This window comes from Oryctolagus cuniculus, chromosome 11 (assembly GCF_051225735.1).
Source record: "Oryctolagus cuniculus isolate XC-2025 breed Fujian yellow rabbit chromosome 11, ASM5122573v1, whole genome shotgun sequence".
In the NCBI taxonomy this organism is placed as follows: domain Eukaryota; kingdom Metazoa; phylum Chordata; class Mammalia; order Lagomorpha; family Leporidae; genus Oryctolagus; species Oryctolagus cuniculus.
In genome coordinates, this window is record NC_142877.1 from 4685849 (window position 1) to 4703240 (window position 17392).

Genomic DNA, 17392 nt, shown 5'->3' on the forward strand with positions numbered 1-17392 from the left:
GGCCACATAAGCCCCGACACCCCAAGGAGAAGCTGGCGGGGGTGGGCTGGCCTGGCTCAGTGTCTCCCTGTCTGGACCATTCCAGCGACGTGGTTGTGTATCTGACCTTTCAAGGGGAAAAGAAGAACTTGTCCTGGGAGCCAGTTCTCCTCCCTGGTCCTGGGGTGGCCGCTTCGCCGGGGCCCTGGGCCAGTGGGGACTCCTGCCCCATGTGAACAGCCTTGACCCCTGCTCAGCCTGACCGTGACCGCGGCAGGCAGGGCGCTCCGGCGGGAGGCCTGGCGAGTGGCCAGCACTGCAATGGCTGGCTGAGGCCGTGGACGCCGCTGTTCCACAGGGTGGCGTTCAAATCCCGACTCTGCCAGCTGACAGTCCCAGCCCCCAGGCTTGCGCCTCCTTTGCAGATGAAATCATGGCGCCTGCCCTTTGGGGCCGTGCTGAGGACGGGGTGGGCTCTGAGCGCGTGGTCTGCTGTTGGTGATCAAGAGCCCACGAGTGCCAGTCCACGCTGCTGCACGTGTCCTGTGGGCCAGCGGCTAAGGTTCACGTGGGACGCCCACGTCCCGTGCTGGAGTGCCTGGACTTCACTTCACCTCTGGCTTCCTGCCTACGCGCACCCTGGGCGGCAGCTGGGGGCTCAGGCAGGTGGGTTCTTGCCGCCCACGTGGGAGATGTGGACGGAGCTCCTGCTTCCTGGCTTTGGCCTGGCCCAGCCCTGGCTGTTGTGGGCGTTTGGGGAGTGAACTAGAGGATAGGAGATCTCTGTCCCCCTGTTTGTCTGCCTTTTGAGTAAATAAAGTTCGTGACTAGAATCAAAGATAAACACACGCTCCAAGGTGTGGCCACACCGCGCTGTGCCCCGAGAGCTGTTGGGGAGCGCCTGGTGTCTCGTGTCTGGCTGTTACAGACACTACTGCAGCGAGAACGCTTGTGCAGGGTTCACGGGGTGAGCTGTGCTCTCAGGGCCCGGCTGTCACCTGGGCCTGGGGCTGTCGGCTACAGGTGCTGTGCCCATGAGGATTTATTTGCCAGGCAGTTTTCTGTGTCTCTAGTCCCCTCCCCACTCAAGGATTTATTTATTTTATTTGAAAGGTAGAATTACAGAGGGAGGAAGGGAGAGACAGAGAGAGGTCTTCCACTTGCTGGTTCACTCCCCAAATGGCCGCAACAGCCAGGGCTGGGCCAGGCTGAAGCCAGGAGCCAGGAGCTCCATCCGGGTCTCCCACGCGGGTGCAGGGCCCCAAGCACCTGGGCCATCTTCCACCGCTCTCCCAGGTGCATTAGCGGGGAGCCGGATCAGAAGAGGAGCAGCCAGGACTGTAACTGGTTCCCATACGGGAGGCCGGTGTCACAGGGGGCGTAGCCCGCTACACCACAGCGCCGGCCGCCGGGCCCCTAGTTCTTGCTGAAGGGAAGTGAGTGCCTACTGTGGAGTTTCTAAGGCCTTAGGTGGAAAACCTGAGTATTTCCCTGCTCGGTGATGGAAGGGACGAATTTGGATCTCCGAGTGCTCGCTCCGTGCCAGGCCCCTCCTCACCCCTCCGGGAAAGGCCCAGAACAACCCCAGATGCCCGCTCAGCTGAGCAGTGCAGGCGGTGACCGTGGCCTTGGTGGTGGTGGGAGACAAACGTCGGCACTGGGGAGACCCGGGGCTCAGTGATGTCACGGGCTGGGAGGGGGGGCTGTGGCTCTGCTGGCTCTCAGGACAGCCTCGTCTGCACGCGCCGCCCCCGGCGGTCGCCATCCCCGGGGCTGCATCTTCCCTCCCTCAATCCGCCCGAGAGAGAAAAGTTGCTTCTCGACACCAGAGTGGGAAGTTTCTTTTCTAGCAACTTGGACCGTATCTCAGATGAGTCGTGTGTGCTTCCTCGAGTCGGCGGCTGCAGCTTTTGTTAAACACAGGCCCCACCCTAAGGCCGGGGCACAGCCGTCTGTGTGACTGTGGGGCTGGCTACCGAGCAGAAGGGGGCTGGCTGACACTCACGGCTGCAGGTGAGGATGCTGTGGCCCCACGTGCAGCTCACCGCCCTCTGCCCTCACCGCCAGTAGCAGGTGCTACGCCCTGACCTGCTCCCCTGACCCGCCGCTTCTCTGCTGCGACCCGGCCCTGGACGTGGCTGCCCTGACAGCCGCGGGAGCACACCAGACACCCGGGCTGGGAGGCGCGCAGGGACTGTTGAGGGGCCCGGATCTGAGGTTTCTGGATCAGCATCAGGCTTTGAGGCCAGGCATTTTTATTTTGCCCTAAAAGCCTTCCTGGGGGAAACACAATTCCTAGGGTTCAGCTTTAATGGTTTCTTTTATAGAATCGCTCAAATTATGGACGGATGAACTTGAGGAAACCCCGCGCAAGAATGCAGGAAAGCCCAGCGCTAACCGGCAAACAGTGGGGCACGGGGGAGTCGGTCTTTTAAACGTTAATTGTTGAAAAGCCCAAGCGAGCCCCCTGGTGCGGGGCTGGTCTCGGGAGGCTGGGTTTCTGGACTCCTGGCCCGTCTGGGGGACTCCAGGTGAAGTTGATTCCAGATGTGGACAGACAGGGCCTCCAGCAGTCACGGCTTTGGCCGGCCGCTGACCCCTCCCACCTACGCGGGCGTCCTGATTCGGGGCCTGGTCTGCGGTCTGAGTGCTCGTTGCCCCCCCCCCCCCCCCAGGGTCCGTGGGCAGGAACTCAGCCTCTGAGCTGCTTCGGTCGCGAGAGACAGGCGAGGTCTGCAGCTGATGCTTTGCTTTGGAGTACTCGTCACGGCCAGACATGATATTAAACATGAGCTTGCCAGTGGCGCATCGTGCTGGAGGCAATAGATGGATGGGTGGATAGGTAGATGGGTGGGTGGATGGATGGGTGGGTGGGTGGTAGATAGATGGGTGATGGGTGGGTGGATGGATGGTGGATGGATGGATGATGGATGGTGGATGGATGGATGGATGGTGGATGGATGGATGGTGGATGGGTGGGTGGATGGTGGATGGATGGGTGGATGGTGGATGGCTGGTGGATGGATGGTGGATGGGTGGATGGATGGTGGATGGTGGATGGTGGATGGATGGATGGGTGGATGGATGGGTGGATGGGTGGATGGATGGTGGATGGATGGTGGATGGGTGGGTGGACGGATGGGTAGATGGGTGGGTGGGTGGGTGGATGGTGGATGGATGGTGGATGGTGGATGGTGGATGGATGGGTGGGTAGATGGGTGGATGGTGGATGGATGGATGGATGGATGGGTGGATGGTGGATGGATGGGTGGATGGTGGATGGATGGATGGATGGGTGGATGGTGGATGGTGGATGGTGGATGGTGGGTGGGTGGACAGAGTCCCTTCTCGGCTGCATCTCAGACCCACCGGCAGAGCGCAGGGCACAGAGATCGCCCCCTCCCGGCCTCCTCTCGGTTTCCAGTACCTGTCATCCCCCTTCCTCCTCTTAAGCTTCTTCCAGGTCTTTCGTTACCAGGCACTCAGATGCGGTCTTGGCCGTGTGGCCGTGACCTCTCTGACGCCTTGCGAGGGGGCACCTGGACTCAGTCCTCAGCTGCTCGTCCGCTTGTCCCCAGCCGCTGCTCCCCCCAAGGTCAGCTGGCGCCCTCTCCCCTCTTCAGACCCCATCTCAGTGCTGAGGACCCCGCGTTCGTGTCGCTCAGGCTGACCGCCCCCCAAGCTGGCGCGTACGGGGCTCTGAGTGACAGACGCTGGGCCTTAGCCCAGGACGCGTGGCGTGGGTGCTGCCCCTGCCCCCCAAGGCCTCCAAGGCCAGCCGGGAAGCTCCTGCAGCCCTGCCGGCTTCCCTTGGCGTCAAGTAGGGATTGCAGACGGCAGCGGTCGAACCAAACTGCGCTTCGTCTTCCACCCTGCCCTGCCTCGGTTTCCCCACCTGGGAAAGGCCCCTCCCTTTCCCCAGGGTCTCAGCCCGAATACCTGCGAGTCTGTGGGACCCTCTCGGCCAGTTCCATCGATTTTCCTGTCCTGATCCACCCGAGCCCGTCCTTTTCCGGGTCTGTGTCCCGTTAAAGCCCAAGTGGATCCTCAAGAAGCATTTAACGAAGACGCCGTTGAGGGTCTGACGGTTTCTCTCCGCCCTCACTCCCACCCAGTGCAGTCCCCCAGGGCCTCTGCCTGGTCGCCTCCCGCTGCCCGTCTCCAGGGGCAGCCTGGGTGGTCTCTTACAGGCCACCGAATTCCTGCCCCAGCGGCTCCCACCTCACGCGGTGAGGCTGGTGGTGTCCCCTGGGGCGGCTGCAGCAAACTCCCAGCAGCAGGGTTCACGCTCCGCGGTCTGGCGGGCAGGAGCGCAGAGCCCGCGACTGGGCAGGACCCACAGCTGAGGCCAGGAGCACTCTCAGGCAGCAGCCAGGCCTGTGCTGCCTCCCGGGGCTCGGGAAGGCCCCCTCGCCTGGTCCTGCTCTCTTGGCACTGCTCAGTCCTAGGCGTTTCCTGGCCCAGGCGTGTGTCCCCCGTGCCCTGGGACAGCCGTCATTGGGTTGAGGCCCACTCGCTGTCTCTGCTTCTGACACCCAAGACCTGGTTTCCACGTGCAGTCAATCCAGAGGCTCTGCACCGTCCTGGACCCTGGCGAGCCTGCCTGGGCCTGCCGGGACTTCAGGGTGTCCCTGCATCCGCACTCCCGGCCCCCTTCGCCCCTCTGCCTCGCCGCCTCCCCGCCGCTCCCTGCTCTCTCGCTGTTGCGCTGTTACCCCCATTGCTGCTCAGATGGTCCCCGTGTGGCCAGCAGGGTCCTTGGCGACTGTCCCCACCCTCCTTGGCACAGAGCAGGTTTGTGCCCACCCTCTGAGTGAGACGGGTCACCCGGTGACAGGTGAGTGGGACTTAACGCGGTCCACTCCCTGAGACCCTCCGGCCATCTCGGCTCCCTGCCCCCTCCCCAGTTCCGTATTGCCCCCATGGGATCCCTTAGAAGGCACGGAAGTCTGGGGTGCAGGAGTGTTCTGTGTCCCACGGGCAGCTGCGTTCCAAGCGCCTGACACAGCCCCTGGCCGGGTGCAGCTGCCCTGTGAGCGCGCGAGCGCGTGATGAGGTCTGCAGAGCCCCCCACTAACCGCTCCTCTGTGCATTTGTTTGCCTGCTTCCGGTCTAGGGCAGAGCATCAACCCCAAGCTGGCGGGCCTGGTCGGGCGGCACGGGCCCCAGCACAAGCAGCCCTTCATGGTGGCCTTCTTCAAGGCCACGGAGGTCCACCTGCGCAGCGTCCGGTCCACCGGGGGCAAGCAGCGCAGCCAGAACCGCTCCAAGGCACCCAAGAACCAGGAGGCGCTGCGAGTGGCCAACGTGGCAGGTGCGGCAGGCGGGGCGGGGGCGGGGAGTGGCTGGAAGGGTGCGCAGGTGCCCCAGGGTGGCTGTGGGACCCTCGTAGCAGGTCTCCCGCCGTCCCTGTCTACCCAGGGCTCACCCTCTTCCTTCTGCAGAAATGCAAGCAGCGAAGTGTCGGTATAGGCGAGGCCGGCGGGCAGAACGAGTTACACACAGGCTAAGGGATGCGAAGGAGAACCGCAGAGCCCCGGGCGGGAAGATCCCGCAGGGACGCCTTGGGGGAGGGGCGCCTGAGAGGCAGTTGGCGCTCGGCGGGGATTGGAAGGGCTCGGAGTACATATCACTAGCAATGCTTTCAGGTTTGTTTGAAAGATTTCTTTACTTTAAAAAATTCAGGCCGGCGCCGCAGCTCACTAGGCTAATCCTCCACCTTGCGGCGCTGGCACACCGGGTTCTAGTCCCAGTCAGGGCACCGGATTCTGTCCCCGTTGCCCCTCTTGCAGGCCAGCTCTCTGCTGTGGCCAGGGACTGCAGTGGAGGATGGCCCAGGTGCTTGGGCCCTGCACCCGCATGGGAGACCTGGAGAGGCACTTGGCTCCTGGCTTCAGATCAGCGCAGTGCGCCGGCCGCAGCGGCCATTGGGGAGTGAACCAATGGAAAAGGAAGACCTTTCTCTGTCTCTCTCTCTTTCACACTGTCCACTCTGCTGTCAAAAAAAAAAAAAAAAATCAAACGGGGACTTTTCCTTTGCAAAGAATTCCAGGCTTCATACAGGTCCCAAATGCTGTCCTGGGAGGGGGCTTGCAGGGCTGCGGCACGCGTTTGGTGCCCTAGGGTGCTTTTTCTTTTTTTTTCTTAAGATTTACTTTATTTTTTGAAGGGCAGACTGACAGCAAAAAGGAGAGAGAGAGAGAGAGAGAGAGAGAGAGAGAATCTTCCATCCACAGTTTCACTCCCCCAAATGGCTGCAAGGGCCAGGGCTGGGTCAGGTAGAAGCCAGGAGCCAGGAGCTCCATCCGGGTCCCTCACATGGGGGCAGAGGCCCAAGGACTCGGGCCACATCCGCTGCTCTCCCGGGTGCATGAGCAGGAAGTTGGATTGGAAGTGGCGCAGCTGGGACTGGGGCTCGGGCTCTCCATGCAGGTGCCGGCCTCGCAGGCAGGGGCCTGGTCTGCAGTTTTTGAGGCTCCTGATTCAGGAGGGTGCAACACAGGGGCTCAGAGAGGGGGAGAAGTCACCCAAGGGCAGAGAGCAAGGCGGTGGCAGCCCTGGGGTGGGGCCCCGGGAGGCTGCCTTGTCCTTACACTCCACACTTCCCCGTCTGGCTCTGCCGGTCCAGGAAGAGTTCTGGTGCCCCCCGCGACCTGGGTGTTGTTTTTGGATGATTCGCCGGGCGTTTGCTGAGCCTGCACCCAGGCCTGGCTGGGAACTCAGATGTTAATGGGGGCCTGGGTTTGCTGGGGTCCCAAGACCACGCATTCAGGTCACGAGTGTGGGGCCAGAGCACGTGGGACAGCCTTCCTGACATGGTTATCTGAGGCCAGCGCTGAAACGTGGTGCTGTTTTGAGCCGCTGTGTCCGTGGGCATCGGGCAGAGCAGCCCTGGGAACGGATGTGGGTTCTGGTCCTGCCGATGGGCCCCGGAGCTGCAGCCTTCACGGCTCTGGCCGGACCCGAGGCAGGACGGGTCCCAGAGGCCAACCAGCCCGGCCGGCCGTGTGGGGGCCCTGCACTGACTCCGGCTCTCCCAGCTCCTGGGCCTGGGGCATAGGCTGGGGAGGTGGCAGCAGTGGGCCCCAGCCCCCAGCTCACCTGCTGCAGGCCATAGCCTCTGTCCCCCACCTGGCCTGTCATGAAATTTCTGTTCAGTTCACTTTCCAAGGGCCAAGGGAGAGAGCTGCGGTTGATGTTGTTCAAGGAGCTGGGCTTCCTGCCCCCAGGCACCCCCGGTGCCCCCCAGGGGGCCCCTGTGCTGTAGGGTGTGGGGGGACCCTCTAGGGGGTCTTTTCCCGGCAGGTGCTCTGTTGGTTTTCAGCCTTTTCAAAAGGACCTACAAACCCAGAGAAATCCCTCGTTGGCCTCTGAGAGCCCCTCTGTGTCGGACCCGTGGGTGCTGGGGTCAGTGGTGAGAGCCGGAGCGCGCTGCGCCTGGGGAGCTGTTTCAGGGCAGCAGCAGGTGGACGGCCCTCCCTTCTGCATAGGATGATTGGCGGAGCGAGGATGACGACTGGGGACAGGGCCCCTTGTTGGGGACAAGACTTCCGTGGGAAGCGAGCCGAGAGCTCTGGGCCCAGTGTGGCCCCATACGGGGTCTCAGAGGGCATGCTTAAGGCCCTGGGGCCCACAGGTGCAGAGACCCACGGTGGGGGGTTCCTGCCACTTCTGGGGGGAGGGGAGGAGGTCACGGAGGCCGAGCCAGGGGTGGTGTGGTGTGGGGTCAGGCATCCTAGAGCTGCATCTTGCGTCTTGGTTCCTCCCAAGCGGATCCCAGGCCCCGCAGGGTTTCCAGCTCGCGGCTGCGAGAACGGGGAGGAGCAGAGCAGGGGTGGGGGCAGCCCCAGGCCGGGGCCCCAGGTGGCCCTGGTGAGTCAGCCAGGCCGGGAGTGCCGGGAAATTCCACCACAGCCAAGACTCCCTGCAACCTGGAGCTCTGGGGAGTGAGGGGCCGAGACCTGAGCCTCACAGTCTGGGAACTCAGTGCCCGGGTGCCCCAGCCCAAGTCTCTGCACACCACCAGGCCGGGGCTCTCGCCACCCACCTGGCCATGGTCCACTTGCTGTGTGTTTCTGTCCCGGGGCCCTGATGTAGGTTCTCCCCAAGCCCACCTGGAGGCCTGGGAGCCAGCTGGGCTTAGCCAGCTCTGCATGTGTGCAAGGGGGCACACATGTGTGCTAGGGCCGTTTGAAGTGCTCTCGGCTCACGTGACAGGCCAGGAATGCTGCCGCAGGGCCACACAAGTTGACCGTGCCGGCGTGCTGGGCCTCTGTGGGCGGGGCGTGGGGTGCGCGTCCCAGCCTGCCCTGCCGCCCGTGCTGCCTGCAGGTCCCTGCCCAGCCCAGGTGGTGGCTCGGCCCTGAGAAACCGGGGCCTCGCCTCCCTTTGGACCTGAATCGAGGTGATCAGTCGGCCCGGCAGATGACCGCGGGGGTGGCAGCCGAGGCCAAGCGCCAGCTGGGACTTGCCGGCGGCTCTTGGGGCGTGGTGGAGGGAGGCAGAGAAAGCAGCTGCGGGCCTCACCTCCAGCTCACCTGCTCTCTGATGTGGGTGGGCAGGGCCGGAAACGGAGCTGGAGGCTTGAGCTTGCTCCCTTTGCTTGCTTTTCTGCTAATAATAGGCCGTGGGAGACACAGGTGTCCTGGCCATGTTCTCTGGGAACAGCCATGATCCCGAGAGACCTAGACGTGCAGGGCACATGTCCAGGGCCGCAGCAGGCCCACAGGCAGCTTCATGGGCTGCTCTCTGCCTGGTCCACTCGACCTCAGGGTGGTCATTGAGCCAAATACCCTCTAAAGGCTTCTAGGCAGGCTGGGGAAAGCGGCAGTCGGCCCCTGCTTGCCCTGCCTCTGCTCCTGGCAGACATTGCTAATCAATCGTGGCACTCCCTCCTCACTGAGCACTCACCCTGATTCAGCATCTTCGTTGTGCAGGCACTGGCCCTGGCTCAAGAGGATGTATTCAGTCTCTTGTCCAAAGTCCGTGGGCTGAGGGTTCCCTCCTCCCTTCCTCCCACCTCTGAGAGGAGGCTACGCAGGTGGCCTTGGGCATGGCCATGGTGATGGGTGCGTCTGAGCTTTCCAATCGAGGGCATGCTGCATCGTCTGATGGTGCCCTTGGCCTCTGCATGTTGACCATAGCCTGGCCCATGGGGGACCCTGGTGCTACCTGGCTGAGAGGAGGGGGCGGGGTCATCCCTGCACAGTGGCCCTTCCGTGCCCACACTGGCCCTGCAAACGCAGCTCACGCGCCCTCATCCCTCCGGGCTCTGGCCCCTGGCTGTGCGTCCTGCGTCCTCCACCCCCCTTCTCCGTGTCCCCACCCAGGAATGCTCCTCCCTGGTGCCTTCCCGGCCTGCTCTCTCCCTCCCATTCCTCACAGGTGTCACTTCCCCAGAGGAGCCTTCTGGGAACCCCCTGGAGGCCCGCCATGCTGGCCACCCCACCCCTGCACCCCTGGCCTTCCTCCTCCTCACCCTCACTTGAGCCCCCAGGTGCCTTCAGAATCGTGCTCAGCCGTGGGGCGGCTCCAGCAGCCGCGCGTGTCCACGGAGCCTTCCCGCCACACGGACACTCACGGTGCAAGTCCCGGTGTTGCCCGCTTTCCCGAGACGGCACTGAGGCCCCAGGAAGGGCAGCCAGCAGTGTCCTCCCTGTCTGTCCGTCTCTCACTGGCCGGGGGCCGTGCAGGGAGGGTTCCATGAGTCGGGGAAAGCAGGCAAGGTTGAGGGGTGTCTCGCTCTTTACCAGGCCCCCTTGGGGAGCGTCAGCGGGTTTGGCGAAGACGGCCATGGCTGTGATGTTCAGACGGGCAAAGGGGTGCGTGGCAGCGAAGCCTGCGTGTGGTCTGGGTCTGCACCAGGTGGTCTGGGCGGACAGCGAGACGGCGAGACTGCTGCCTGCTGTGAGCTCACGCCGAGCTGTGGCGGGCTGAGCGCTCACGCAGCTCCTCTGTCTCCACCCACAAACCGCAGGCCCAGGGTCTCTGAGAGCCCGGCCTCGCCTCCACCCGGGTGCAGGCTGACCCCCACTGCCCCAAGGGGCTGAGTGATTGCGGAAGGGGCCGGCCGGGCCAGGTGGGCTGCAAATGCCAGGAGCCTGGGCTGCAGCAGTAGGACACACTGGCCCACAGAGCTGGGGTGGGGGGGATGAGAGCCGGCTGTCCTGCAGGCTGGACAGGGCGGCCCACGCCCCGGGGTGCCTGTCCCTGTCCCACCGTGGGGGTCCTGAGACCCACGCCCTGGGGTGCCTGTCCCTGCCCCACCGTGCGGGTACTGAGACCCACGCCCTGGGGTGCCTGTCCCTGCCCCACCGTGGGGGTACTGAGACCCACGCCCTGGGGTGCCTGTCCCTGCCCCACCGTGCGGGTACTGAGACCCACGCCCTGGGGTGCCTGTCCCTGCCCCACCGTGCGGGTACTGAGACCCACGCCCTGGGGTGCCTGTCCCTGCCCCACCGTGGGGGTACTGAGACCCACGCCCTGGGGTGCCTGTCCCTGCCCCACCGTGCGGGTGCTGAGACCCACGCCCTGGGGTGCCTGTCCCTGCCCCACTGTGCGGGTGCTGAGACCCACGCCCCGGGGTGCCTGTCCCTGCCCCACCGTGCGGGTACTGAGACCCACGCCCCGGGGTGCCTGTCCCTGCCCCACTGTGCGGGTACTGAGACCCACGCCCCGGGGTGCCTGTCCCTGCCCCACCGTGCGGGTACTGAGACCCACGCCCCGGGGTGCCTGTCCCTGCCCCACCGTGCGGGTACTGAGACCCACGCCCCGGGGTGCCTGTCCCTGCCCGCGGTGCTGGTGCTGCGTCGGCCCCAGGCTGCGGCTGTGTTTCTAGGCAACACGAGGCAGATGAGCCTCTTCCTGGGGGCTTTCTTAGGAACGCGGGCGCTGTTGTCGAGAGACCCTGGGCCCTGTTCTGCAGTGCTCACCTGCCCTTCCCTGAGCCTCCAGTGGCAGGGGGTGGGCTCCCCACTCAGGCCTGGGTCTCGGAGGCTTCCAGAGAGGCCTGACCAGATGCAGCCAGAGGGCCACCCCTAGGCCACCCCTAGGCCCCTCTGGCAGAGGCCGGGGCAGCGGGTGCACCTGGCAGGGCAGGTGAGCAGCGCGGGCCCCCGTGTGACTCCTGGGCGGCCCTCCCCTCTCTGTGGGAGGCGCTGCCGTTCCCTCACCCCTGCCAAGGACGCCAGTGGACACCAGGCTTTGGGGAGCCAGCGTGGACGTCTCAAGGCCTCCGAGGCTTGACTCTCAGGCCAGATGTACAAGGGCTATGGGCAGGCGCGGTCCAGGCGGGAGAAGCAGCGAGCGCCAAGGCCCTGGGGTGGGAAGCAGCTGGTGGCACGTTGGGGACATGAGTGGAAGCTGCCGCGCCTGGGCCTGTTGGTCTAGGGGTCGGGGTTAGGGTGCTGCCCTAAGTTAGTCTCCCCTGTGGGTCTCAGGTGGAGGGAGGAGGGGTCGTGGTTAAGGAAAACGTCAATGCCTCTCGCTGCGTTGCAGAGGGAAGATGTGGGTGTGTGCGTGTGCATGTGCACGCGTGTGCATGCGTGTGGAAGAGCCAGAGGCCCCTGCAGTGTTCGCAGGTGCACAGTGCCTGACCGCAGTGCTTACAGCCCCACTGTGTCACTCTGGTTCCTCCAAGAACCCCCAGTAGTGTTTTTCCAGAAGGCGGGTGAAACGTGACTCCCAGCCCCCTTATTTCTTATAGGGGTGGGGTGGGGGGCCTTGTCCCAGCCCCCGGGCTGGCCCCACCAGCTCAGGGACCGGGCGTGGATGGGGATCTCCTCCTCCGTGGAGTCTGGGCAGATGTCAACTTTCCAGCAACACGTGTACGGAGTGATCCGGAAGGGGTGTGAGCTGAGCCTTGCTGGGAGCGGGTGGGGCCCAGGCTCCGGTCCCGAAGCCGCCTTCTGCCCGAGGGCCCTGACCTCTGTCTTTCTCCTCCCTGGGGTCTGCTCCTTGGCTTCATTCTCAACTCAGAAAACAGCAGCAGTGACCAGCGGCAGGCGTGCAAGAAACACGAACTGTACGTCAGCTTCCGCGACCTGGGCTGGCAGGTGAGGGGCCGTCACGGACACGGGGCACCCGGGGCAGGCCACCTGCAGGCCGCGGGCCTGGGCTGGCAGGTGAGGGGCCGTCATGGACACGGGGCGCCCGGGGCGGGCTCCCCTGGGTGCAGTGAGGGGTGTGTCACCTTTGCCCTCAGGACCCCATGCTGTGGCCTCTGAACCTCTTGTTCCTCACATACCCCACTCCCACGCTGCGGCCATGCGTTAGGCTGTGGCCAGCTGCAGCACTGCCCACTCCACCCTGTGCGCCTCCCTCCCCGCCCAGGGTTTGGGTCCCCAAGGAAGGCACCTGTCTCACTCGGATCTGGGGCTTATTCCGATCCCACCAGTGTTTTCAGCGTGGGATCCTGCTATGGGACACGGCAGTGGACGTGTGTCTGCCCCAAGGAACCCAGACCTCCGCCCAGGGCGTTGTCCTGAGATCCCTGGGGCACCCAGGGGGGCTGTTCCACCCTCGTGGGGCGTGTAGGTCGGTGGACGCGTCCAGGGTCTTCCCTGGAGGTGACGCCGAGGCGCCCCGGGCTCTCGTGCTCACGGCCTGTGGCCATGCTCGCCCTCTGGTGCTGGGACAGAACCCACACTCCGGGGCTCCGTGCCGGAAGTGCCCCTGAACTTAGAGTTGATGGGTGGTGTGTTGATCACGTGGGCTGTGCTAGGCAGGTCCTGCAGTGGAGCCGGGCCAGTGCGCCCAGCACCAGGCCTGGGCCCGGCCATGTCCATGAGGGGTTCTCGGTCTCTCTCGTGGGCGGGGCCGCTGAGGCATGGAGGTTTCCGTCTGATGTGTCCTGTCTGGGAGGAGCCATCACGGAGGGGGCCGTCAGGGGCTCAGCCTGGCCCCATGGTGTCTTCCATCCCTTTGTAAGGTGGGCTGAGCGCGGGGGTGACTGGCCCCAGGAGGGGAAGTCGGCAGTGGGAGGACCCTGCAGGCCGGGCCGTGACCCACCTCCACTCCTCTCTGCTGCAGGATTGGATCATTGCCCCGGAAGGCTACGCCGCCTACTACTGCGAGGGAGAGTGCGCCTTCCCCCTCAACTCCTACATGAACGCCACCAACCACGCCATCGTGCAGACGCTGGTGCGTGCCGCCGACAGGGCCGCGGTCGGCTGGGGCGGGGCGGGGGGGGGCCTGGGCTGACGGCTGCCCCAGGCCACCGCATCCACCTGACTTTCAGTGGCCCCTTGCTGCGTAAACAGAGTAATGATTACATTTTATGGCTGAGTTGGCATAAAAATGAATAGTCTTTGACTTGAGTTCACTTATCCTTCTTGTTTTAAGATTTATTTATTTATTTGAAAGGCAGAGATACAGAGAGAGAGAGAGAGAGAGAGAGAGAGAGAGAGAGAGGTCTTCCATCCATTGGTTCACTCCCAATTGGCCGCAACGGCTGGAACTGGACCAATCTAAAGCCAGGAGCCAGGAGCTTCTTCCGGGTCTCCCACGTGGGTGCAGGGGCCCAAGGACTTGGGCCATCTTCCACTGCTTTCCCAGGCCACAGCAGAGAGCTGGATTGGCAGTGCAGCAGCCGGGACTCAAACCGGCGCCCATATGGGAGGCCGGCACTGCAGGCGGCGGCTTCACCTGCTGTGCCACAGCACCGGCCCCTGTTCCTTCTTATTTTAAAAGCAGCTAAACAGCTCCCCAGGCTCCTAAATTATCGTGGGTACCAGCCAAGGGCCGAACTGAGAGGCGGGCCTGGTGCTGTGTCCGTGTGGGCGCTGTTGGCGGTCGGCGTCTCAGCCGCATGTCCATTCTCCTGCAGGCCTCCCTACCCCCACCTCCACCCCCACCCCATGCCTCTGCTTCCCCTGGGGCAGGAGGGCTTGAGACCTTCAGGTAATCAGCCTCCCTGGAAGGTGACAGGTGCATCTCCCGGCTCCCCTCCCCCACCCTGCCTTCAGGGCTGAGGAGCAGACCTGGTTCCCTGGGGGAGGGGGGCTCTGACTCCCTTCAGCCTCTCCCCAGGGACCTGTAGGACCCATGCGATGCCCCCATGTTGTCAAAAACAACTGTTGTGGCCATGCATAAAAGGGGGTAACTCCCTGTCTTCTGGGGAGCCCCAGTGATATGTGGGCGACAGCGTAGATGTGTCACAGGTTGGCCCTGTCTGTCGCATGGGACACTGGCCCATGGCAGAGGTCTCAGCCTGGATGGGCGCTGGGAGCAGAGGTCAGGCGTGGATGCTTCCGCTTGGTTTGTGCCATGTTCCGGAAACCCAGAACTTTCCCACGAGCGCCGAAATGGAACAACCGAGCCTCTGGCCTCTGCACCTGGCACATCCGATGTCTGGGCCGGCTGCAGCCAGCGGGGAGTCAGCGGCGGCCTCAGTCTCCGTCACGCCCTGCTGGCCCCGCCCCCTCCTGCTCTGCTTGTCGGGGGCACTCACGAGGCACCTCAGACATCTGAGTTTGCTCGCCCCTCCCCCGAGTGCCTGTCCCCCAGGGCGGGCGTCAGGGACGCTGCTCCGCCTGCCCCGGTGCGCAGGGCAGTGCCACAGCGAGAATGGGTGGGCCCCAGGCTCCCCCCCTGTAAGGCAGGGAGCACCCAGCCTGAGTTGGTGCCCGTGGGGCCCTTAGGACAGGAGAGCCCGTTAACCCTCAGCCACGGTCCCTGTGCCCGAGCCCTGGGTGTCCCGAGCCCTGACCGCGTCTGCCGTGTTCCAGGTCCACTTCATCAACCCGGACACAGTGCCCAAGCCCTGCTGCGCGCCCACGCAGCTCAACGCCATCTCTGTCCTCTACTTCGACGACAGTTCCAATGTCATCCTGAAGAAGTACAGGAACATGGTGGTGCGGGCCTGCGGCTGCCACTAGGCCCCTCCCGCAAGCCAGACCCAAAGGGACCACGTCCTCCGGATCCCACGTGCCTCGCCGGCAGCCCACCCGCCTTCGGGGCCCGCCCCACTGCCTGCTGCCCTGAGCTGGACAGCGACCTCTGATCCCGTTCTCGCTGTGGGCGGCGCCCATGGACAAGACCCCAGGAGCTGCTGCAGGCATGCCGAGCGGGGAGAGAAACCTGTTAACCAGCCAAGTCGCCCGGCCGCGGTCTCTGGCTGCACAGTGCACGCGGAGCCCGGACTCGGTCCAGAGGTAACCGAGCGCCCCCAGCTGGGCCACCGGCGGCGGGGAGAGGCAGAGGGCGTGGCCGGGGCGGGCAGGTGTAAGTTGTGCTAAAGAAAAACTGACGGTGGAAGTTCCTGTAATAAATGTCGCAATAAAACAAATGGATGAAAATGGTGAGGATGCACAGATACAGTTTCCTACACAGTTTATCCCGGTTTCCTGGTTGATTCTGTTTCATAAACGGAGGCCGTGGCTGGCGAAAGGCAGAGGCGCAGTTCCTCCCAGGGGCCGGATGCCCCCAAAGCCAGGATTTGCTGGGGGGGGGGGAGCGGGCATTGACCTTGAGGGGGATCACACTGGACGCGCGTCACAGCAGAAGGTTCTGGAAGCTGTCTTGAGGGTGCCTGCCCAGCCAGGCGTCCCGACTTGGAGACAGCATTGCTGATGTGGCTTTTGGGGAAGGCCCCTGTCCTGGTCTGCCGGGCCCAGCCTCTTCCGGCTGCCCTGGGAGGCTGTGGGGAGGCCTGGGCACCGTGGCCGTTCCCCAGGCGAGCGGGGGCTGGGGCCTGCAGAGTGGGGTCCGTGGGGAGCGGCCCCGCCTTCTCCTGGAAGGGCTGCGGCTCTAATTTTCCTTTCCTTTTTCTTCTGCAGTAGCTTGAGCTACCGCCGCCTGCACCTGCTCACTGGAGAGAAAGTGTGTCTTGTGTGTTCTCTTTTGTTCTGCACTTGGGCCTGACTGCTTCCCGCCCCGGCCAGCCCCGGTCTGGTCACGTGTGTGTGTGAACGTGTGGGTAGCTGGTGCAAAGCTAGAAATGATTTCTGTCCGTCGGAAGCACCTTTAAACCCTTGTGTGAGCCTTCGCTCGTTGAACGCGCTCTCCTTGCACCTGTTATCTTCTTCTTTAAGACTATTTATTAAGGGTTGGCCCAGAGCACCCGGGCTGCCGCGTCCAGCAGTTTGTCTGTTTACACAAACGCCCAGGGGTTGACTTGCAATAACAGGACGCGTTTGGTCTCGGGTCCTGGGCCTGAGTGTGGGTGTGGTGTGGCTCCTCCCGGTGTGCAGAGCCTGGCGCTCGCTCAGCGCACCGTCGGCTCGCGGCTCCCCAGCCCGGCCTCGGGTCCCTGCGGGCGCTGGCCAGCGTTGGCTGGGGCCGTGCGGGGCTCCAGGCAGGAGAGATGGAGCCAGCAGCGACTGTGGCTGCCTCGGGCTCGGCTGCGGAGCCCTTGATTGAGTTACACACAGCTGTCAGCAGCTGTTTCCGAATGGCAGGGGGTGAACGCGCTGTGTTTACTGCGAACATAGTTGAGAGATTCAGTCATCCCAATAAAGCAGAGGCGGAGGGGAGGCAGGGGACGGGAGCGGCTCTGTGCACCCAGCGCTTGAAAGCTGCGACGCGGTTGTCCGGGGCAAATGGCGTGGGCAGTTTGGGGGCCACCCCGGAGCCCGGCCCTGGGGGCCTCCGTGCGCGGCGCGGCGCTGGCCGGGCAGCGGGCAGCTGCAGGGCGGGCTCCCTTGCCCTTTGAAGTGTTCCGTGAGGTCACCTGAGGGTGCTGTTGGAACCCCAGCCGGGGCGTGGCCAGCAGCGGCCTGGCTAACAAGTTCCAGCCCCGGGATTTCCAAACCCTCCTGCCGCTGTCCCGATGCGCTCTCGGCTTTTGTTCTGCTTCCCGGGCCGAAGCCCAGAGCCACAAATCAGAGCTCCAGATGCGGCCTGCAGACGCTCGCGCCTGCCCCGCGTGCTGTTTATACATGTTTCAAAAACGCGAATTCCTTGCCAGCATGTTTCTGAAAAATCAGAAGACTGGAGTGAAGGGGGAAAAAAATCCCCAAATCTGGCTTCTCTTCAGAAAGCGGCAGCTCCGGCCACCCCGGGCCCCCTCCTGCCTGGCAGCTCCTGGCCGGAGCCGGGGGCAGCTGAGGCCGCGTCCTCCCCCACTCCCTAGCGACCCCTGCGGAGGGCACCGGTCGGATGGGATTGCTGAGATGGCAGGTGCCATCGGCCCTGTTAGAAGTCGTGAGATAAAAGCCAGACTGGGTGAGCCAAGGACACTGGGAAGGACAAGCAGGATTCGTCACCCGCCCGAGCCCAGGTGCACCTGCTCCTGAGCACAGAGCCACACACGGCCTCGTTCCCCTGTCCCCGCTGTGAGTCGGCACCTGCCCTGCCCACCTCCACCTTGAACCCCTTCCTCCAGGCCTGCTCCCCGCGAGGCACACATGGCGACAGAACACCTGAGTCCCCCAGCTGCTGCTTGCTGGAACTGGAATCTGGACCCAAAAGCCTG

General features: G+C 64.1%; 1 protein-coding gene across 1 annotated transcript in view; it reads left to right on the plus strand.

Moving 5' to 3' along the window:
- The window catches only part of BMP7 (bone morphogenetic protein 7), an 81038-nt gene extending 65746 nt beyond the window's left edge, over positions 1-15292 (plus strand). Inside the window, exons 4-7 of the mRNA XM_070051400.2 lie at positions 5096-5293; positions 11956-12032; positions 13009-13119; positions 14706-15292. Coding sequence (XP_069907501.1) covers positions 5096-5293; positions 11956-12032; positions 13009-13119; positions 14706-14855 — 536 coding nt within the window. The 3' untranslated portion in view covers positions 14856-15292. The remainder of the gene's footprint in view (positions 1-5095; positions 5294-11955; positions 12033-13008; positions 13120-14705) is intronic.
- Positions 15293-17392: the final 2100 nt, after the last annotated feature.